At 39.9% G+C, this 24,543-nt stretch overlaps 1 protein-coding gene across 3 annotated transcripts in view; it reads right to left on the bottom strand.

The window, feature by feature from the left end:
• Nucleotides 1–24,543, bottom strand: part of VRK2 (VRK serine/threonine kinase 2) — a 46,737-nt gene that overhangs the window by 20,836 nt on the left and 1,358 nt on the right. For all 3 annotated transcript variants that reach the window (XM_038176510.2, XM_013098795.4, XM_038176511.2), the window contains exons 2-7: nt 15,228–15,283; nt 14,635–14,704; nt 13,748–13,835; nt 13,501–13,609; nt 11,998–12,090; nt 2,468–2,600 (exon numbers count right to left, since the gene is read on the bottom strand). In XM_038176510.2, coding sequence (XP_038032438.2) covers nt 2,468–2,600; nt 11,998–12,090; nt 13,501–13,609; nt 13,748–13,835; nt 14,635–14,704; nt 15,228–15,283 — 549 coding nt within the window. The remainder of the gene's footprint in view (nt 1–2,467; nt 2,601–11,997; nt 12,091–13,500; nt 13,610–13,747; nt 13,836–14,634; nt 14,705–15,227; nt 15,284–24,543) is intronic.

The raw sequence follows: 24,543 nt of genomic DNA, 5'->3' as shown, positions 1-24,543 counted from the left end.
AGACATATTTATGTTGCTACATAAACTCAGGAAAACGCCCTCTGGAAAGGATCTCATTTATATAAAATAACATTTAAAAAAAATTTGACCTCTATTCCAAGAGCATTAAAATAAATAATATTCCATGCCGAAAATTTGGGTAACAAATTAGAATTAAGGTTGCCTACATGGCTGTAGTTTGCCAACAGTGATGCAGTCTTCAAACACTTCAGAAGAGCACCTCGTCTCACTTTGTACTTGAGACTGTGCTGAGACTCAGTCACAAGTCAGGAGTACAGGAGATTGTTGAGAAGCCCTTACAAAACTGTTGGAAGATTTTTAGCATCCTAAAACATCTCTGCAGCTCTGAAGCTCACAACAAGAGATGAGATGTGGGAAACCAGTCATTGTATTTTGCCATCTGGGCCCGTGTAATCTCTGACAGAAGTCACTGCAGATGCAGATTTTCCCCGGGATGTTGAGAGACCTGCTGCAAATGAGAAACTGGTAATTTGACCTTAATGGATTCAGGCTGTTACAAAGTCAGAGCTGAGGCATTCAACATGCACAGTTTGGATTCTCTGCAACATACCAGATCTGAAATTGTGTTCTGCAGGCTTTTCTGGCAGGAACAACAGAAAAATCTGCAGATATTCTGTTTGCAGCTATTAGCAAGCATAAATTTTTCAAGTGTAAGATGGGGGAAACCCCCCTCCTGGCAGCTACTTTACTGAATATTTTGTGTTCTGGAGTCCTTTAACTTGCAGCAATTTCACCATGGCTGTAGCTACTTGAGGGGGGAATCTAACCCCGCAGCTTACTAAAGAGAAAAGCTTAACTTACAGTTGAACATGCACACTCTTTGTCTCCCACGTCTGTTAAATTTTCCTATTTTTTCAAATAAAAAGAATTACCTGTCTTAGAATCATAGATTTCTCAACAGACACCTGTCTGCCAGACAAGCTAGCTACTGTAACCATCCGACTGCTGAATCCCAAAGTCTCCAGCCTCCACCTATTCTTCAGACAGTGCCCACATAAAACGCTAGCACCTACAACATCCCTCACTGCCAGGACAATAAGCCATTGTCAGAACTCCAGAAAATGCACGGGATGCTTCGGTGGGCTACAAGAGGCTGGAACAGATGCCCTCTTCACCACTGAATGTTTTTTTGCAGGTGAAATCATGCAATTGTCTTAGCAGCAAATACTTGACAGTCTTATTTCATTTTTCCTAATGACCAGAGTTAAACGATTGCAGGTTTTAACAGCGCCGGCAAATTATCAAGACCCTCTACATTACATGGTCAATGGTCCTTTTAATAGAAAAAGCAATAATATACAGTTGTTTGTGCCAACTAAAACTCGTTAGAAAGTATTAGTTTAAGGTAACAGTTCAGCAGCTATTAACAAGCACAAATTTCTACAGTTATCACTTGTGACACTATGATCCGAGCCAAACTGGCAACAGCAAACCATTCCTTTTGTTTTAGAGGATCTTGGGGTGGAGAGGGGGGAGTAAGGGAAAGAAAAGTTAACAAAAACACTGTTTCATAGCAAGAGTCAAAGTTTTTCAATAATCACCATTTTTTCACTACCATAACATTAGAATTGACTTTTTGTCTTGCTGACATAGCAACTAAGAAAGTTGTGTTGCATTGACCATATTGATTGTGAACAATGCAGCCATCAGTGGGACTTTGCACCATATATTTTCGATATTGACCTCCCATTCCCTTTTCCATGGCTCTGTGGGTCTGCTATTGGATTTGGACTGCAGTGTAATAAACAGCTAAGGTTTAATTAATGGTAAATGAATACAAGACATAGGTTATGACTTTAACTAATTAGGGAATTGTTGAATTAAGTCTGCCTTGGAATGCAAGGCAGTACAATCAATATCCAATAAAAGGACTATGTATGTAATTTACCTGCAAATGTGTTTCCAATACCATCAAAGTGAGTTTAAATAAGTAAGATATATGAAAGGCTACTGGAAAAAGATTTCAAAAAGTTAACACTTTATGGCTTCCGAGAAGGTTTCTCTCCTTGCAGAAGGAATGTCATCTTGAAATATCCTCTTATAACACAGATGGTGACACTCAGACACAGCTCTCCCTAAAGGACAGTGCAGACCTGAAACATTTTTCCTTGATAACACAGCATTAGCATGTGCTGCCTCTGCAGAGGACAGCGAACACAAACCAGTACTCCCAACGTGAACCAATTAAGTTCATCGGCAAGCTTTTCTTAGGGCATCTTGGTCCACCTTCCAGCAGCAAACGTGCAGTGGCCTTTGGGTTTTAATCGTGCTGCCCCCTTCCCCAGCAGCACTGAAGAAGCATTCGCAGGTACAAGAGGAGGTCACCACACAAGGGTCCAATCAACCTGACGCAATCCCCAGGACTACTTCTATTGTATACATCAGCTCTCACAGCCTGATTACTCATGCTGTAATCACTCCTCTGAAATACAAAAAAGAAACCTACCTACTCCCTTGTGGGCATCTATGCTGGTAAACTCTATTGTCCCATTATGGCCCTTCCTAGGATTTTCCTGATACTGTTTGTGGTTCCCATTGGGACAATATCTGTAGGAAAGTCCATAATCTGCAAGATAAACCTGGAAGACATGAACAGACAAATGAATAATGCTTTTGTCCTTTGAAAGTATAACCTTTATAATTAAGTCTTAAGAAACTGATAGGTTAAGGACAGCCTTAGATCTAAATTTTATTAAACCAAATGGTGCCTTAGGATAAAATATGTACAACTGGGGGCTATAACAGCTGCCCTCCCCATTTAAATCCTTCCACTACCATACTCTTATCTTATCCCAGAGTCGAGCACAATTTCAGTCTTTTTATTTTGTTCCTAAGCTCTCTGCTCTCCAGGTGGGCATCTAGACATCATAAACCACAATATGCCTTTTATGTATCCTCGTGCTGCTTATGGGACCCCTTTCTCTCCTCACTTAAAACACGCTCACACACCCCTCCTCAGATCTCCCATCAGCTGAGACTGTACAACTCCATGTCAGCAGCAGGACACGAGAGCCAGGAGCAGCGAGAGGCTGCAGCTCCCCAGCACGCAGGATGCCAGCGCTAGCGGGGCCCGTGGCCGCGGGCAGGACCCGACTGCGGTCTCCTCTTCTTGGATGTCACTGCCAGCAGCTTTGTGCTGGCAGCAGCTATCTAAACAGAGTGAGTACAATAAAACAGCAAAACAAACCAGCCTTGAAAGCAAACCTAGTAAATCACTCCTGAATTTAAACTAAACTTGAAGAAGGCACAAACTTCACTCCAAGTTACTCTGAAGCAAATCCAGAGGTAAATCAGTGTACAAGTGTAAAAAAAAAGAGAGCCCTCACTGGTATGAGGTAGCACACCAATGCATCCTGCCACACGTCCACCTTTCCATCCTGGCACAGGTGATTTTTTCCCAGGTGCTTGGCTGTAGCTACCTAAATAGCAATGGCTCTGCACTGGGAGATGCACTTCGACAGTCGTAGCACTTCACTGTGAAGGTATCAACTGACTTAAAACTTACAGCCACGCTCGCTTCCGTGGTGTTTGAAACTGAAAACTGAGCGGCTCAGGCGAGCTGAATTACAATTCCTGCTCCTCTGCTGCCTGTCAAGACAACCCCGAACAAGTCATCTGGCTCCTGTTTCTCTCTAAGCATAGCACATCCGTGTCAGTTCTGCCACTTGCAGAATTTAGATTAAGGACACGTGTCCACTCTGTGAAGTTCAGATTAACATGTTCTACCCTCCAACGGGGGTGGACTTAATACATGCACATGGTCAATTACCGCAGCGCAGCTGACAAGCAGGAACTTGTTGAAAGCAGCTGGAATTTAATCACAATCTGTCCACCCCATAATACCCCATAGGTTATTTTCTCACTCTGTCGTTTTCACACTCCCACCTGGCCTTTGACCCCTTTCATTGACCAGTTCTCACATTAGGTAATTGCTTTAAAAAAAAAAAAAAGTAAAATAAATATCCAAGTATGGTACTTTCACTGAAAAATAAAATAAAAATGTTACAGACTGCTGTTACACTGCCAATGGAACTGAGCTCTGGGGCAGAAGCAGAACCACCTGAAAGCACAGAGATCATTTCCACCAAATCAAGTTATAAAGAAAAACTTTTTCTTACTCTAACCTTCGTTTTTGTTCTCTTCAGCTAAAAGATAGCTTATCCTATAAAAGTCTACAATAAACTCCTCTAGCACTCACTTTTAATTTAATTACATCACTCCTGGTAGAGGAAAAACAAACAAACAAAAAACCCTCAAGAAAACACAACACGTTATTTTGTAGTACATTCTGTTGAATTACTGATTCCTGTTTGTGCTCCAGGCAGCTTCAAATCCTGGGATGGCTGGTCTCTTGGTTTTACTGTTTCTGCTGCAGGATCTGTGCTTATTTGGAGCGTGTAAGCTGGGATGCAGCGCTTGCTTCCTGCAGGTTGATGGCTTTTAAGATTACTGACGATGTTTTTCACTTGACAGACTATACAAACCGTGATACAAGATTAAAGACTGTACGCGTATTGAGAAAATCTGGGACAAGGCATAAACTTTCTTGGGTTCACCAATTTGATTTTCTCCTGCGTTTACTCTCCTGCGTATTCCTGATGCTCTGGTACCCGTCCTAATTGAGCCTACAGCCCATGTGAGAGAACTAATTTAAAGTACCATAATGCCAAGTTTTGCGAGACTTCTGCCTCCTTTGTGGGCTGGGAAGGAGAGCAGGCCAGGAGACGCATTCTTCCCCGGCTACGTAGCACATTTTGCATTTTGCTTGACTACCGATTGCTGGCATGTACGGCCGATCAGGTACAATAGGATGAATCCAGAGGGGGATTTGAACCTTTTCAAAGCCAGGCTATGCCTTAAATTCAAATGAGATTTTAACCATTAGAAGAAAACAGCCTAAGAAAAGCAGCCCTGACAGCTCGCTGCTGCTGCCTGGGCTGCGAAGGCTACACAAGGTGACAGACAGCAGCCCAGCCTTGGTGGGCTGCAGGAGAGTAGCCACAAACACTTGCTAGTTAAACCTGACCCTAGTAATTAAGTTACCAGGTCTCATCCTAGTAACTACATACCCTTGATCTGCTTTTCAGCAACAGATATACTTAAAAAATCCATCAGTAGTAGTATCAGCAGAGCAATTTTGAATTTCTACTGAAAAAAAAAAACAACAACCCTAAAAGCAGGAAGTAGTTTTAGATTACCCTGTCACGACTGAAGGAGGTAAGGCATGGGAACTAAGCAGCAATGACTTCTCGAAGCCCTGCACAGGCAACACCTGGGAGTGCAGCAGTTTGCTCCCGAAGCTGGGCAGGAGTGCCATGGCTCAGCATGCTTCTGGCCGAGCCACGGAGCACTGCTCCAGCTCTCAGGCCAGAGTGTTTTCCATAACCACACAGTGCTGGTAGCCTCTCAAGGGAAAGCCCCTGGCAAAATGAAACCCCTTTCAACCTGCACAAAACCAGCAATGCCCTGCTACAACCTTGCCACAATCGTTATTAGAACGTCTACATTATTTTAAATTACCATTAATTTCATTTCATCAATTCTCATTATAGCCCTTTCATCATTAAAAAGATATATAGTTTTTTATAGCTAGTTGTCACTTTTTGATAGTGTAACACAGCGTGCCCTTCTGAATTTGCTCAGAACTTGGTGGGTAGGGGTAGCTGGATAATTTGTGTGTGTGCATTTTTAGGAATATAGGGAGAGGGAAAAGAAGATAAATATTAAAGAATATTGAGAAAAATGAAGTCAGCATTAGCACGAGTTTCAATAACAAATATTTTCATCTGCATGCTTTTTATAGTAACAACAAAGCAAATAAAAAGAAAACAAAACATGCAGAATAAGATACATAAGACACTTCAAACAAGAAATTATATCAAGGATGATGAAGGTGCAAGTGACAGAAGCCTAGAACAGCTGGTTTTAGCTGTGTTACATTAGACACTCCTACCCCCGCACTTTCTTATTTTATCTCTGTTGATTTTATTCACGGCTTTTGTTTGTTTGTTTTTTAAACGCATCCCAGTTTGCACTAGACTCAGCAGTGCCTAGCATGGTCTGTTATTAATAGATTTTGTTATAGATTAGGAGCCAGATTTCTAAACTCTTCGCACTTAATTTCATGCAAACATGAACGTGCCATCTTATTCAAGCAAACAGCCACACAGGCACAAGTAATTATTTATGTACACAAGCAACCAGCTGTAGATTTGGTGGTCTTCTTGTCCTTTCTGTGTGTGACTCCCTCACACTGCTTTAGATGTAAGGTGCTCAGTACCTGCTAGACACACAAAATTCTTAAACTTGTGTATGTTATAACATAGCTGCACTAATTTGGGAAGCCACAGGACCCATGCTTTGGATTCTCATGGTGTATTCTTTATCTGGCAGTACACATATCAGGAGCTTCATTGCTGAACAGCTGACAATACAGAGATTTTCTTTGGATGGTTTCTTCCCACTGACTCCATCACTAAGTTTGTGCAATGCACTGCAAATAACTAAGTAGATACCAGCTAATATGATGCAGATTGCTGATGGCCAGAGAGCTGTGAGCTTCAGCTGGACCCTACACTTCAAAAAGATGGGCTAAAGCAGGTCTTCGGACTGAAATCCATCTTGGGATAGGAAGTTTTAAGTGTAACAATTAGGACAGAAAAAAAAAACAACACAACAAGGAAGGAGGAAAGACAAACATCTGTGCCTGTAGAAGACCACTTCCAACTCTCCTCAGCCTGTTTAATTTCTATATTTGGGGCCTAGCATGTTCTCCTGCTTAAAGAAAAGGGTTTGTAGTGAGGAAGGCTCATTGTTTTTTTGTCAGCTTTATACAGTTGCACACATACACAGAATGGAACGAGGCTCTAGAAAAAATACAGGGAGGCAGAATGGTAGAGAAATGTACGCGCACAGAGAAATCAGAAGTTATATTGGCAAAGCTGTAAACATAAACGTAGTGCCGTGTTATACAAGGTTCCAATGCTTTGTTAAATGTGTCTGAATCTTGCCAAGTTGTAGCAGGTAAAGTTGGAAGAATGCTTTGACTAGAATGGTGTTTATTGCAAGTTTTAAATAAAAAGAAGTCAAGCATCAAGTAGACTCAGAGGACTGAATCTGTTTAGAGGGAAATATTTGCAATGGCTCATCGTCTCACAGGCTGGACTAACACTAAATCCACAGAATAGAACAGTAATGTCAGGGGCTTTGTACAAGCTTCAGACTAAACAATTCGAAGACATCCTTCCAGCTGACTACACCTCTTTCGGACTTCAAGGAGTAAGTGTCAATTCCACCAATCTAAATATTTTTGAAATACCTTATTTTAAGAATACATCACGCTCACCATAGCATGCTGAAATTGTGCTTGAACCTATCCTTAATTTTAATCCACTTCTCAAATCCTATCCAGGAAACAGCTGCCTTTGTAGACCCATTTGGCCACAAAAAGGTTCAATGACACTGCCAAACCCTCCATGCAGGCCAAGTCTAAAGCTGTTTCTGGGGTGCCCAGTCTAGGTTCTTGGCTCTCCTTTTCTTCTGTACCCATGCGTTTTCATTCCATGTCTTTTTTCCTCTTTAAAGCCAAGAGGAAACAGAGCGACAAGTTCCAGTGCTGAAATCAATTCAAATCCAAGATGTCTGGGCCATAACCACAAGAAGAAATTAAACCAGTGTGAGCAACTTACTGCTACTCCAAAAGTAGCCGTAAGAGTGATGAAAGAAAATTTAGGGCGTCTCATTGCAAAGCTACATCTCAAATCAGAGGAGTAGCCAACGTCTGTGTGTCAAGCTCAGATGTTTCTGTATACCTGGGTACTGTATCCTTCCTAAAAGGCAGGAAGGGGAACAGAAAAGATTTCATTTTTTCTCAGTTCACCTGCTCCTTAGCAAATTTGTCATGCTGGACTAAAAAGCAGGAATCACAGTGATTCATCTCACAATGAAAAATAGCTTAGAGTTGGAATTGTTTTCATGCATGTTTTTTCCTGTACGATCAATGCATGAGCTTTATATCTTCTGCACTGCTCCACTGAAAGCTGGTCTTAAATTTAAGATTTTGAAATGTTTCTTTATTCTTCCTTTTCCTTCAAGACCATCTATGATTCATGTCTGGGAGTTTTATTCTGTAACTATCCTGTCTAAGAAAAACTTAAAAGCAAAACTGAGGTGCAAATCTAATTTTAAAATTTACAGCTTGAAAATGCAAATACATGACTTCTGGTAGAGTCTGGAGAGTCTGCAACACATCTGCCCATCCACTGCATAAAAAAGAAAAGCTACAAGAATTGTTTTGAAAAGGCATTCTTCCAAGCCTTACTTCATTTATTAAAAATTCCAATTTTAAGCATTTCCCTCGTGACCACTTGTCCCTTTTAACAGTATCATAATTTCAATGTGTTTAGTGGATTCATATTCCTCTTTTAGAGTCTACTCCAGTAACGCTTGTTCTGTTTTATCATACAAACAGTTCCTACCACGCACCAAATCATCTTCAGCTCGCCACAACACAGAGTGCTTCACTTGTTCTGTAATTTATAGGTCTGATCACTTCAAGTTTGCTTTCAGGCCTCTCCTAGATTCATGGGCTGTGTACTTCCCTCAGTACATCACTCCTATTCTGTCAGTCATTGTGCTGGGTCCATGTTCAGAAACATATTGACTAGAGAATTGATCTTTTGACCTGTAACTCGCTGAATGGCCTCGCTCCCTTCTATTGAATAGATCTGCAGCTAGCTGCTCTTTGAGGTCAGTTGATTCTGATCTTCTAACCATTTCTAAACATCATTTGGAGGTCACAGAGTGACAGGACCTTTACTTTATTTGTTTCTCTGCCGTGCCACACAAGGTAAGGGATAGCAATATGGATTTCACATGTTATTTCAAAAAGGGGACTATGATATTTTTTGACAGTGGTGTAAATTCACTAGGTTAATTTATAGGAGAGACAGCGTAACAACAGCAAGTTTAACACAGAAAAGTAATCTTTTCTGGAACTGAAGGACATCGGTGGCAAATTTGCATCTAGGACACACAAACAGACACTAAATAAACAGAAGCAAAGTCAGGCTAAAGGTACAGATGCTTTTTTTGAACAGATTTCTGTCTCTTCACCAAAACAGAGAAATCTGAATTGTATTTCCATTCCTTTTTATATATAAAAAGGAGATTATTTATGGGTTCCATTTAAAAACTAATATTTCTGTAACTGACAGCACACTTCAAATTTATTTTCTCTTAAAATACTAAATCCTACAGAGCAAGAATCTCCCCAACATAAAATTCATAACAAAAACTCACCAGATGAATTGTTAGCTCAGACAGCTTTATTATACTAACTTCCCCAGGAGCCAGAGGTCTCCCAGCTCTTCCTGAGTTGGAGTTTGCCACTGGCTAGATGCGCCCACTCCCTAAAAATTGAACTAGCTTCACCTCCCAGATCCATTGTTTTAACCAACCAGACCAAGGCTATCTAGCTATCTACCATTTTATCAGAAAGAGGTTGGATAAAAAACACGCTTCACCAGCATTTTGTAGCAGTAATAGTGTTTGAGGTTTTCTGTAAAGTCTCCAAGATTGATACAAGATTCCCAAATACAACATCTCTGACAACAGTTTGGAAGATATGGGTCAGGTTATTCCACATTGTTGTCATATTTAGTCAGTGGTAGTGCTCCACAGAACTTCTAAATACTGTTCTGGTAAATATATAACAGCCTCAGCTTACCAGCATGTTATAAAGACAGCTTGATTTATAGAAAAGATTGTCACAACACCATGAAGCCTTACAATAGGAACAGGACAAAATTTGGAATAGGATGAAATGACTTTCATACAGGAATTACAGCCAAATCATTGGCACGTACACATGGCTAAGACCTAACAAATGCAGAATCACGTGTGCAAGTATACACACACTTTGAATGCCCACGTCTGCATGAGGATATTGTCTAGGACTGCACGTGCCTGCAGAGTAGCGTGCCCAGGTAAAGAAGTACGGGGCAGACAGCACGTCAGCCAACAATTCCAGGGGCAGGTTTATTGAATTACATTACAACATCTAACTTGAAATTTTACCTGTCGTGTTGGTGAGATTATTCCTTCTCCTGCCCCACAGTGCATACATATTTGAAGATATATGGCAAGCCAATTTGCTTTTATTTGTCCAAAACCTGTCCCCATTAAGCCATCTGTGTTGCTGCGTAAGCTCAATTCAGCACACATTTCCTTAAAAACACATTTACAAATAATCATCACATGAACACATTGCACTTCCAAGCGCTGTGAACATGGTTCTGGGCTGGTATGGTATAGTTATCATGGTTTCGGTGAAACCAGCAGACCTGTGGCCACTTGCAGAATTTCAGGCACCTGTGACTAGGGAGTTTATTTCCATTCAACCTCACTTCATTTAATAATATCTGAACAGCTCTCAGTTTTCTTAGGCTAATAGAAATGCAAGTTTAATGCACATCTTACTAATGAAAGCAAATATGAGAAATTTTTTCCTCTTAACTATTCTAAATAGGAATGTGATTTTATTTATTTTGTTTTACAGAACCACTTCAGTGGAAAACACATTTTACCATAACAAAATTCTGAACAGAAGATCTCAGCAGTAACTTACCGTTTTTACACTTCAAGCTAGAAGATACTTAAGTTGGAATATCTATTAATATTTTCTGTATTTATTAAGTTACATTTCCACCTTAAAATTCTGTCCAGTAACTCAAAGTTACTTTAATCTGTCAATGAATTTGCTACTCATGAAAACTAAATACTAGTATGCAATCTTCATGCAGACAATGTGAGAAACAAATCAGATGATCACCCCAGAACCTAGCTAACTCAAAAGCAGCTGATCAAAGTCAGCTATGTCTTAAAATTTTATGATTACTAACAATGGACAATTCCAAAATGATTTCAATGTGAAAAACAGCAACTTATCTTGTTGTCATAAAAACACACAATAGCCAAGACAAAAAAAAAGAAAAGTCATTTGAGTTATGTTAATGGAATTGGGTAGCAGATCATTTTGCCTCTAAATAGGCTTCTTCTTGGATACAGCAGGCTGGTAAACATCATAAACTGAGATTATGTACTGGCTGCTACCACTGTCTAAAAAGACAGCAGTTTTAAACAGTTGTGATAGTTCTTAAACTATGTATTTTAGAAAGCTGGAAAGTTAATTTTGAATCAACCATTTAACTTGAAACTTGTAGGAAAGTAGATAAAGTTTAACGGTTCGACCTTTAATGGCAGCGAGCTGTTTTGTAATATCTGTTTCTTCATCACTGTGGTAGAAAAATATATAAAAAAAAAAAAGAGAAGTATTGCTGACAGCTAATTACATTTAAGTGAAATTAGATTTTTTCCCCTTATGAAAAAGGCATACTTAAAATGTATTAAGAAAAAAAAAAGATGTGGTACAACCATGCTGAGTATGACGAGATCAAAAGGTTTGTTTCACAATGTTTTACTGAAATGCTTCAATTTCAAGCCTAGCTTTAGGGTATTAGACAGCAGCAACCTTAACGCTACTCATCTGCTATATGCAGTACAATAAGCAGGACATAACAGTTAGTGGTATGGAATCACAATTCATGACGATTATAGAAAGCTAGAACATCCTAAAAATGAAAATACAAGGGCCACATCCTTAAACTCTAATACTATACTTACACTAGCATAATCTAGAACAGGAATTACGTCCTCTAACTTACCCTGCAGATTAGTTTATCTGTCCCTTACTACTACCCCAGTTAACAGAGCCCTAAAAGCAGCAGCAGAATTTTATTCTTTCTCAAACAAGGCTCCACAGAGACACTATTAGATTTGTCATGAGAGGATGTGAATATTCATGCCCAAACCTCTCTTTTCTTAATACATGAATTGTTAACACAGAATACGAGTAACAAACTATTAAACACTTAGGAACATATTCATGTAACAGTGTAGGTAAGTAAACATGCTTACCTCATGTGGATTGGTGTAGCCCAAAAGCAGATTTGCTGCTTTAATGTCACCATGAACATACTCATTTTCATGTATATATTCCAGAGTATCCAGCTAGGAAGGATTAAAACAGAAAAAGAAAACAAGCATCATCATCATCTCCACTTCTTCACCTTAACCCTACCACCAAATATTTCTCACTTCTGCAGTGAGCTCAAGGGCTACACAAACTGAGATAACATTTGTTTTGAGTTAGAGCACAAGGACTGCCCACTCTTTCCACAAAGCCTGTTCCCACCAAGCACACTGCTGACAGCAAATCTTAAATAGTCATACCGTGCCAAGAGTACCCCCGTCTAACTACCATACGAGTCCCAGCTTCTATGATTACAAAGCCAAACAAGCACTTTATAAACATAGGAGGAACTGCTAAGAACACCAAGCTCTTCAGAAGAAGCACACAATCAGCCCTGATGGTTTGTAATATATTTGATCCTGTCAATTATTACATGGCCCACATTTCACATCATTGCCCCTTTCTCATTATCATCTTTCTTCAGCTCTGTGCTGAGGTACTACAACAGCTCTGTTATTGGAAATAAACAACATGTGCACCTGTCAACTAAAACAAAGGACAATCCTGGCTGCTGGAGAACAGTGTTACAAGTTAGTCAGTGATGCGACTACAAAAGCCCTTCACTTTCTTCTATTATTATTTTTAGGTTAGAAGCAAACATTGGAGGTCTCTAGTCTAAAACCCTGCTTCAAGCAGGGATAATATGAATTAGATCAGGTTGTACAAGAGACTAAACAGTCAAGGTTTAAAAGTCTCCAAGGATGGACATTCCACAACCTCTGGGATGCCTGTTCCAGTGCCAAGCCATTCTTTCTGCAAAAACTTTTCCTTTATATTCAGTCAGAAATCCCCTTTCTTGCAATTTATGACCATTGCCTCTGCCCCCATTTGCTGTGCACCTCTCTTCTGTAATAGCAGTCCTTCACAACACAAGTTATAATGCAAATGAAAACATACATAATTTTCTGTTAGAATATGCCAATCTACACATTTCAAAACAAAACCAGTATTTGCAGACTAGCCTAATCTCAACCCATACTACCTGTGCGTTCAGCAAACACTCAAGTTTTTGCATTCAAGCATGCAGTTGTGAACTTTGACAAATATGGATGTCTAATACAATACCTTTCAAACACTGAAAAAAAATCAGTACATGTTAAAGCATGAGAATGGGCTTACAAATCTCAGTCCAGACACACGTTTTGAAGTGTATGGTCTATGTTTTAACCAATTAGAAAAAGTTGGGTTTGAGCTTACCAACTTCCAGTTTGCAGAGGGTCTCGATTTTGCAATTAACGTTTTATAAAGGATGAAAAACAAGAAAATGCATAGAACTTGCATGCGTTTAATTCTAAATTCAAAAGCTAACTAAATAAACTTTATCTTTTAAGAATGATGATCTTACTGAATTCATGAACTGTGAGACAGTTTTCTCTCTGCATACATACCATTCGTGCTCCAAGTTGCAGAACAGTCTCCTTCTTAAATCTACTTCCACAATCTTTAAAGATTCTTTGAAGGTCTTCCCCCAGTCTCTCCATGACCATGAATCTATAGCTATCCAGAAATACACAAGAGGGAGGAAACTTTAAAGACAAAGCTACAAGTTTGTGTCAGGCTGAAAGGAAGTAGCTCCATTTTGTTGAAAAGGGATCTTCAGTCAACTTCAAGCTTAATTACAATTCATCTTATTACCTTTTTCCCTTGTACTCAGTCAAGCCTGATCCCCAGAATACTGGAATTCCTAAACATCTTATTTTTTTGAGATTCATCCATTTTCTTACTGCAATAATAATACAGAAAATACAACATTGGGTTAACTAGAGAATTTCAGGAATTAGTCTATTTTTTAGCCACCAAGCCAAGACTTTGAACAAAACAATAAAGCAAGCATAACTTATTTGGCAGTTACTGTACCAAACAAAGGATTGTAGATTTACACCGAAGTTCTCTACGTTCTCCAAAACAAGAAGCATTTTTTGTTCTAGTAATTTGACATTTTGTTCCATACGAAGGCAGATACAAAGTTATCAATAGCTGACAAAATAATGCCTTTGGAAGCTCTACTTTATTTCATACAGAGTACTTCAGCTATCACAAGTGCTTATGTCTACCAGCCATCTAAGTCACCTGAAGTCTTTTTGACAGTTCCCAGAATTAAATCACATCCATGCTAAATTGTCTGCAGAATCAAGTGCCTTGATTACTACTAAATCCTGTGATGATTACACACATTCTTAACTTTGTACACAAGCATAGTTACTAGCAGAAGTATAGTTGCAAATCAGTCCGTGTAGTACCTCTGTTTTAAGGCTGACTTCTCTCTGTAGTCCATACATTGCTGTGCACTTTGAAGCGTGCACCTAACAAATGTCATTCTTCTGATCAGAAACAACAAGGATGACATCCAAATAAAGAAAATTACAGCAAACTAAAGCTATTACAGCACCAGCTGTATGTGAGGTGAGTTGGTTATCAAGCTCTAAAGCATTAGTTCTTCTCAGAAGAAATGAAACCCAAATTAGTCCTTAAATCTACCTGAGTCAGAATTCAGGTTTTTATTTTGTTGATATATTACTTACTCTGCTCTTGTTTTGCAGCCCTCTGGTAAAATTTCAGTTCAGAAAATAAGGGCCCATTTTCAAGATATTCCTATTAAGAAATAAACAAACTTAGCATTATAAAATACTAGGCACTTGTTTTAGAGAAACAACAGTTCCTAAACAAAAGCATAAGATAAATTCAATAAATTCAAAGAGGATTAAATCCCCTTTTTCCCACCTCCCTTATACCATGCCATCTGAAACACAATTTTTCTAAGTAGGTAAGAAAAAAAGTTGTTTGGCAACGCACTTTCATACAACACAGATTCTTTCAGGAATTATTAAAGATGCTATTTTCCAGAAATTCTACAGATCAGACATGTTTAAGTTCATAGTCTTATTTTCCTTATGTAACCATTCAGGGCAGAAATCAAGGAAAGGAAAAAATCAAGTCAGGGAAACACTATGAGTCGTGGAAGTACCAAGCATACACCCTAGCAGGGAAACTATATCAAGATGTTAAAAAAAGCCACAAGCATGCAATACATACTCAATACTGAAAATAAGGATAGATAATTAAGAGAAAGCACTGCATACAAGTTAACAGCTTAGGAATAAGATCTCCACATTACCACTTTAATTACATGCACTGCATCATCTTCTACAGGAACATCAGTATGAGGGGAAGCTGCAAAATGAGAAAGAGATGGATCAAGCTGTATGCAACAAAATATAATTGCAAAGAGGAAGCTAACATTGCATAAGGTGTTCAGTAAAATATATGACACCACATTTTGTCTGAATTCCAGCTTTTAAAAGTCAAAGACTTGCCGAGTTAAAAAACAAACCCAACACCACAGAAGCTGAGATCAACAAGTAGAGCAGCAACTTGAACCCACACTTTCAGACCTCCCTCTCCATGGTAATTAAGCAGTAAGCAGGATGTCCCCACTGCACATTGGCACCACAATGAGGTATCCCATTATAATAGACTATGTTTAAGTCATTCCAGTCAATTGGATAACCTCTGTATTTGGCTCCCGTCAATCCACTGTCGTGACAAAGACACCACTTAAAAGTTATGACCTACATTATGCCTCTAGACAGGATTGCCAGTTTTCCTCTATTACAAATTAATTTGGCCCCAGAACCTTGATTTCTATTCTGACATTATTTAGACACTGGCCTAAGTTAGGGGTAGCAGAGCCATCACCTGCCTAAAAGGGGAGATGAGGGATTGTGCCTCTTAGTGCAAGCAGAAATTTCAAAACAATAATTGACCACATGTGCCAATTACAGCCCAGGAGACAGAACCTCGCTGCACAGACAATGCGATTCTATTTTCTTCTGACCCTGAGAGAACTATCAGTTCTCTCTGATACTACTGAGGCTACACGGAGCTATGCTGGGATTAAAATTTAATGAGACTAAATCATCTTTTAGAATCATCACTGCGAGAAAAACTAAAAAGAATACAGTTCCTATGAAATAAGTGTCCCTTTCAAACTTCTTATAATGATCAAATACCAACAACAGTCCAGGTGTGAAACACTTCAACCGGCAGCACACACAAAAATGGACTACTTTTATCCGCATAATAAAAATCAAGTAAACTTGGATCTAACCAAACCATCCAAGCTTACATTTTTTGATGGTCAGGGCATAAATATATATATATATATATTTTTTTTTTTTTTTTTTTTTTTTTTTTTACAATGAGCAGAATCCAGCTGCCATCTTCCTTCAACTCTGCACAGTCTCTGGGTTGAAGGAGCAGCACAGACACTTGTAGCTGTGTGCCTTCAAGCCTGACACCCTGATATCACTGGTTTTGGGCTAATTGCGCATTAAGATAAAACGAAGCTCTTCCAAAGCAGTAGGTCTGGAAGGTGTGAACTATCCATGGACTCGGGTGAGTAACAGTCACATTCAGAACACAATTCAAAACTATTCTTCCAAGCAGGAAGGAAATTTTGATAAACTTCCTTCTTACCATTTCCTTGCACTGAAATGGGAATTAAGGCAAAGGTGCTCTGGGCTTTATCTTTTTTATGTTACACGTAGACTGTGTGTTAATAGCTGCAGACATTAGTCTAAAAGAACACATCCCATGTGTTTTCACTGTACTCAATAATGTCACATTACCCAAACAGAATGAGATGTGCTCTCTTACTGACACAGATGAGAAAGGAACCTGTGTATAAGAAAATGTATTTTAATTCCAGATTACTTAACAGAGGCTTGATAGGTACAGAGAAGTATCAAATTTAAATTTATTTCAAAGAGTCTGATCTAACTTCCCTGCAGACATCTTGACATTTTATAAAGAGAGGCCTCATTCATGTAATCTGGAACAGACAGTAACAGCTGTCAGGGTAATGAAGAAGAGCAATTAACGGGAGGTAGCCCAGCAAAAGGGCCTAACCCCCATGGTTCTTACACTATAACCATGTGGATGCTTTTTGGAATAATACTGAAAGAATATCCCGAAGAAAAATAAAACCAAACCTAACTGCAAAATGTTACAATGTGAAGCAAAAGAGAAATCAGACAAAGCTCAACAAGATACAGAAACAGATGCTCCAGAAAATGAAATCACGACTTTCAAATACGCAGAAGGAGAAATGGTATTACCATTTTTACTACGCATGCAAGAAACGAGGCATAACACACACAATGCATAATACTCTACAATTCTTATAAAGCTCAATCGTATACATACGGGTAAGCAGAAGTTGCATACGGACCTTTTGTTGCATCATTTTAATTGACCCTTCCTATAACAGGCAGCAATATTTTAACCACAGCTCAGATATAAGGCAGACTATTTTTTGTCCATAAATATACATAAATGGTTTTTAAAAAATGGTCTCATTACTATGTATAGTTACTTAACAGACTGGAAAGGCTCCCAAGGTTTAACAAACAGTCTGATTACATACCTCATAGACCACCACCACATACTCTCCTGCGAGTTTAGCTCATAGTTAATTACTGTATACTCGTAATTAGCCATGTGCTAGCCTCGTTCTGTGTGGTAGCACATGGCTATTTATAATATTACAATCAGTTAAGTGCTAGACTGCAGGACAGTAAGCAGAGACCCTGCAGGAGAGCAATGCTGATGTGCAGGAAGTCTCTGATGGCGTCTAAGTACACACAGAGTACCAGGAGCACTACATGGCGAGATTATGTTTGCAAACGGGATCTTAAAATAGCATAACAAATGCGAGAGTTCCCAGCTTACAGTTTGTGTTGCTTTTATCAACAAGAGATGCACAGCTTCCTTACATTTGGGGGAAGAGGTGTTAATGTATGCACACAGTCAAAACCATTGTCTGCATAATTGCTAGCTGGGAAGACTGGTGCAAGGTGAATCTGTGCAGGGGCTGTGGCCATTTCCACCTTGTGCCAAGAAAAGTCTAATAAAACATTTGCGAAGGGCACACCTTTATTTTCTCTTCCTCTCCTTCATCCCACAATCACAGCTACCACGCCACTGAAAAGTACAGAAATTTAAAATGCACTCTGAAATAATGGCAAAGAAGATGCCACACTGCCTACACAATAACCTACCTCACGTTACCCCATGTCCAGAATTCCCTAGTTTAATCCAGGCACAGCAGTTATGGCCTTATCATCCTCTTTTATCGTGAGTCTCATCCGTTTTGTTGCCGAGTGCCACAACCTTAATTAAGGGAGCTTTATAAATGTTAATATGACATGGTAACAAAAGAGCGTTTCTGGATGAACTGCCATTTCCTACAACCACTCCGCACAATTGCATGCAGTCTGACAAAGAAGCGTGCCAATTCTCTTTGCCAGTTCAAACGTGCTTGTTGTAGTTTTAGCAGTTAATTTGTGGCAGTCACATTTGGAATATGGTGAAATATTTTCAATGGCTCTCACAGAACCAGTTTTGTTGACAAAGTTTACACAGTGGAAAAGAAAACAGCATTGATTTGGCAGTTTGGAAAAACATCCCTGCTCCTGTCCGCAGCTGCTGTCTTTGCCACTGCCGGGTATTTTGAGGATGTATTTGTTTTGGAAACACGAACAAAACTATTTTCAGGAGTTCTTGGGTTGCTAGCATTTTAGTTTTTGCCTTGTTTCATTGGATAACTAATCCTGAGAGTGATATTGCCAGCTTAGTTTTTGCAGAAATAAAACCTAACCTTGAAAATACCACACTTCAGTGTTACAGGCAGCCTATAAAAAAGCTGGAAAAATTCTGACCCCATCTAAAGTCAAGCCAGGAGCCATTAAATTCAGCGGCTGAGAAACGGGGGGAAGCCTTGCTCAGAGTATCTAACAATAGAAAATAATCCAAGTTGCAGGATTATAGTTTCTAAAAGCAAAATGTAAACAAATAAATCAGAAGTAGCATCTGCTAGTTAACACAGAACTTCAAATACATCCTCATCCTACGGAGAGTACTAAGGCAAAGATTTCAAGGAGAGCAAAGCATGTGGCTTCCCTGCTATCCTTCCTCCCAGCCCGCTCCCCAATATTCAGGATTTCCCCAAGAACTGAAACACTCAGTGCTTCAAGTGTATGACAACGCATCAGTGCTTCCTGGATGGACCCTCTTCTGAGAGAAGTGTTTATTCGTATAAAGAGAAGAGCATTTATTCATAAACACTCTAAGCAGTGTTTAGGAATATTGTTTCTAGATTCTTCTTCGAGGTATCTCTATGAATTTAGAGTTTTATGATACCAATTACATACACATGGCCCTCTGCTGTGCTTGTGAAACATCTTCCACAAGATGCAAGTAAACGGTTTTCAGTGGAAAATTGTGCTCAACTGTTTTGCAGATAACTGCAAATGCCTCCAAGTTAAGAACACAGTACTGCTAGGAAATTTCACCGTACTGCTTACTCATCTTTCTGGGAAGCCTTCGTGATTCACTAGAGCCAAAGTTTTGTATTCTACAGCAACGGGAATTTGACTTTCAAAGTTAATTACTCTAAGCTGGAATAGGTACGACATATCCTTTAACCCCAGGCAGAAAAGCTACGCATGGTCTGCTCTTGCCGCACTCTCAGATGGGAGGCCAGGCCTCTAATATTTAAAACTTGATGCACAAACTGTTTTCTGGCACGATTCTGCTCTAGCCCATCTGCTAGTTTGACGCACTGCCCACCAGAAGACACGATGCCAGTTTCAGTAGGTTACAGGTGCCAAAGACGGCTGAAGAGAGTGCCCTCCATAAGGCAACAGGTGCCCTACCTTTCATCCGCAGCTCTTCCTGATGACAGATAACACTGCTCAGAAATACCTCCTTCACTGAAGATAAAAATCAAACCTGCCCTCTTGCCTTTTAGCTTTGCTTAGCACGCCAGGGTCTTGGTCCCTGACCAGAATTCCTGCAAGGTGGACAAATAAAGAGCAAAACAACAGCTCCCAAATGGAAAGTCCATACGTAGGTGTGAAAAAACAAACCAGAGTGTCAGAACACTAAGACAAAACAGCAAAGATCTCAGCAGAGTTTGTAACAGACTTTAGATTGCTGTGTAAAAATGAGTTATGCTTTAAAAGCTGCATCTTTTTGCCTCCAAAGCCTACCAGAAAAAAAGAAGAAAGAAGATTCAAGAGGAAGCAGTCACCAGCAAGAACCTGTAGAAGAGGGAATATTTTCCAGGTGAAGCAGTCTGGTCCTGCTACATATGGCCAGTCCTAAGTGATCACTGAATAGCAAAATCAGGCTAAATTTATGATTTAATTTGCCCACAGATAGGGTGAAACATTATAAATATAGATACAAGGAGATTACCTAGAGTTTAGTATTAGTGACTAGATAAAAAGACTCTTTCCTGAGGTGATGTTTGTCTGGCAATGAATTTATTTTCACACTAAGGTTCACACCTAGAGGTACAATGAGACCTTTTTGAAATGCATTTTAACACCTGAAGGTTGAGAGAGATCCAGCCTTAACCAGACAGTCACCTGGTAGTGTTTTTAATTACAGCTTTCTGCTATTAATATTCTTCTGCTGAATTCATAAAAATCATCTTTAACGTGTATCTTTAGGTATCATTTTTTACTGCATTTTTAATTTGTTTCCTGCACTAAAGCAAATATTTTAGTGAGGCTAATTTAAGCAACTGTTGAAGTACTTCATTTCTCTAAAACCAGTTACTAGTCTGCTTCCTTAATCAAACCAAGGAATGAATACAGTGGCAGAACATGCTTCTGTCAAAGCTCCTCTTCCCTGATACACATGCACCCCTGCTCAAGGCTATACAAATTATCCATGGAACAGGACATACTCTTTCTGAAATGGACTTAACCTTTCTTTCACACGTCAGCTTTTTTCCCAGAACACCGGGTCTCTGAGTATCAACAGCAGAACGCACCACGACCCAAGCCTAAAAGCAGAGGAGGCCAGCATCACACCTCGTCTACCTTCACCAGCCACCCCTTGGAAAATGGGGAGGAGAAAAAGGCGATACACGTAGCAAATCTCCAAGCAGGACGCAAGTATCGGTGACTGTATTATCAATATTCATTATCAATCTGCCCTTTCCTGAGCTTCCCATATCGTAACACCATCTGCAAACATAGCAGTCAAACAGCAATGCAAAGCCAGCTACAAAAATTGGTTTCAAAACTTTTAGTTTTCACCTATCAAAGTTTCATCACAATACACAGGTTTAATACAGTTAGATCCCATTTACAACGTAGCACGTTATAGCATAACAGCCACGATCTAACAAACATACACGAAGACGAGCATTTGGCAGAGTTATCAGTTTTCATCTGAAAGAAGCCTGAGAGCAGACAGTGGGCTCTTAACAATGGGATCTTAACAAAACATTGTGTGACCTTTCTGCATTGAAATTTTCAGTCCAAATTGTGCATTAATAGAGTCCTTGCAGCAGGACTAAAGAATGATTTATATAAAGACTGGTGTTAATTACTGGCTGCGATCAGGAAGATAAATGAGAGAACGTAGGGCTCTCAGTAGCACCCTCCTCGACTCTAGCTTCCTTTCCACATGTACTGCTGCTGTTCTCCACAGGGCTACAAACTCTTTGTGAGACCAGCAATACGTCATGTCCTTCCCTGCACGCTCCCCGTCCTGTCCCCACCTTATCAAAGGGGTAACAGCTCTGTCCGAGGAGCCTGACAACTAATCAGTACAGTACCAAAAAATGAAACAGCATGTAACAGCACAGGTAGTTCCAGCTTGTGATCCATACTGCTGTCTCTGTGACACAAGTGACATTTGAACATCTCTAGGTGGCTCCTAGATGCTGCTTCTGGCAGCAGAAGGTCTGCTCTTCGGGAACATTAGGCGGAAACAGTATTTGTGAGCCTTCCGCTGCTGGATTTGTTCTGGTTGAGGTACAAATGCAAAGGGAATCCAAGGGAAGGAACAAGTCAACAAAGAAATAGACAAGATGGCACACCGACAGGAAAGAGAAAAAAATAGCTAGAAAAACAGGGAAAATGTTCATGGGGGAGAACCAAACTTGTAGATGGTGGAAACTTTCACACACATCATTAGAAGCCCTGCACCTGAAAAGCTGATTAGCATTCTAGGGCTCAGGGTCAGCAAATGGCTTTCAGAGGCTTTGATTCAGTGAACCTTCCAAGGAATGCACCCCTAGTAAATATATTTTGCAGAGATACCGTAAAATTTCTCAAGTACGTTGTTACAGATTAATGGAGTATGGAGTACCCTTAATGGGAAATTAAGCTATAACAACGCACATCAAAATCTTTACACCACCACTGTAAAAATACTTATTAAAAGATACAGCCAGCAAAGTTAACCTTTACTTAGAAAAGGGCTGTGCTGTTCGTATCTGGCAGGCAGTCGAATCTGACTCCACTCTTCTGCCTTGCCCACCTCTCTGCAGTTCCTTCTGCATTAGTTTCTCGCTGAAAGTTTAGTGGTCACTCTCACATCTCGCTGCATGTATGTTAAAAACCAGGCTGAACAGTGCACAAAGACGGTGCCCTTCAGCAGCACACATGGGAGTGTTACTCCCAAAGGTTCATCTCTTCCTTCGCGCCCCTGACTCTCAGGTGGCTAAATGCTTCTGTAGGATGAAGCCTCAAAATAGCTACCGAATGGTGTATGTTACACAACATAAACATGTACCTGACAAAAGGAGATGGACAAAACAAGAAACCTTCAGTCAGGATACTCGAAGGAAATCTTGCTGATTTCCTCTTTTATAATTAAAAGATCAGCTACAAAGGGAGCAAGGCCTTCAGTTCACTGCTACCTGTAACATTCACTGTCCTCCTGAAAGAAGAGAAGGAACAAAAATACCAGTAAGTGGCAGCTGTATTTCTTCACCTATGCTGTCACTTGTTAAAAAACAAACAAGCAAACAAACACAGAACTGCAATACCAAGGGTCCCAGATTCTATTCTCATTCTCAGCTAACCCACTGACTGCTTTCTATGTCAGTTCAGTGGGAGTCAAACTGCAACAAACACCGCAGTATAGGAAATCACCTCAGTGGTCTGCGTGATCAGGCAGAAAACTAATCAAATCTGCATGAAACTGTTTGAATCCCATGTGCTACACCACCTACAAGGTCCAGTGTGATTTGACTGCAGAAGTAAATGACAGATGTATTCTGATTCAGGAACATTTTTTTGTGTGACTCATGAATTACACCTACAACTACAACCTTGCTTTCTATACAGCACCCCCAGCTCTCTCACTCCTTCCTTGGGAGCCTTTTGTAAGTTCGTCTCCCTCTCCTTTGGACCCTGACCCTGCACCTCACATACCTCTCCCACAGTTTACTCTTGAATGACAATAGCCAGAGACAACTTCACTTCCTAGCTCATGCTAATCTTTATTTTCTTATTGTACCAATTTTCATATATTCTCTAGGCCCAGCATCCCTCAAATGAGACCAACTGATGTTTCAAAGGCCATAAAAAGCTATCTAAATATCAAAAGCATAAAGAATGTAAGTATTATGAGCATCTAACCTTTGACTCTGTAACTGCCATTTGCTGAAACCCTTATCATCCCCACTGGTTCAGCTTGCTGACTCGAGCATGCACAAGCTACAAAAATTCCCAAAGAAACAAAACTGAACTTTTGGGTAGACCTGTGCGGTGTCAAGAGTTGGACTTGATGATCCTTAAGGGTCCCTTCCAACTCAGGATATTCTATGATTCTATGATTCTATGAAAACCACCACTACAGAAGCCTAGCAGATGCACTCCAACTCTTAAGAGAAATGTAAGGATTCAAAAGAGTTTTAATCAGCCTCAAACCACATAGTTGCTGAGGAAATTCTGTGCAGCAGACCACACCAAACCTAGCCCAAAGTAAAACAAACCCAGAACTTAGATAGCGGGTAGATGTAGGGCCATAGCTACCCACTGCTTACACTGACTGTGTTTACTTCATCTGTAGGAAAGCAGAAGCAGTGGCATTGAGGTTTTACTGAAATCTTTTTGTTTCATTTACACAGCCATTCGGTGGAATAAAGTGTGTTCTCCTCTTCATTCCAAAAGCCAGTTCACTCCATGTTCCCCACCCCCTCAAAAGTTTATCGCTCAAACTTGAAGTCCAGATGCATATGTAAAATTGTTCTCCCTCCTGCAGCCATACATTACTAGTGGGAAGTGCAACTCTTGGTGCCTGATCCTACAGTTTGACACTGACAGACAACTTCACCTTCATGAAACCACACTGAATCTAGCACAGCCTTGCACATTTGTGCAGAGAATAACCTGTGTGCAGAACATCTTTTTTCATACTAAAGACAAAAGAATTGAGATGCAGGACAGGATGCCTACTGTAGTGAAAACTGGTCTCCTCATAAAGAAATCTGGAAATCGCACTAGGTGGAAAGTTCATGCTGTATAACATTTTTTTTCCCTTGATGCATCACTCAGTATGAAGGAAACAGCATTAAGAGATAAAGTGGGAAAAAAAAACAGAAGTGGAAAACAAATGGCACT

Source organism: Anas platyrhynchos, chromosome 3, assembly GCF_047663525.1.
Source record: "Anas platyrhynchos isolate ZD024472 breed Pekin duck chromosome 3, IASCAAS_PekinDuck_T2T, whole genome shotgun sequence".
Taxonomy (NCBI): domain Eukaryota; kingdom Metazoa; phylum Chordata; class Aves; order Anseriformes; family Anatidae; genus Anas; species Anas platyrhynchos.
The sequence above is the reverse complement of the archived record's forward strand: the minus strand, read 5'-3'. Positions and strand labels throughout refer to the sequence as shown.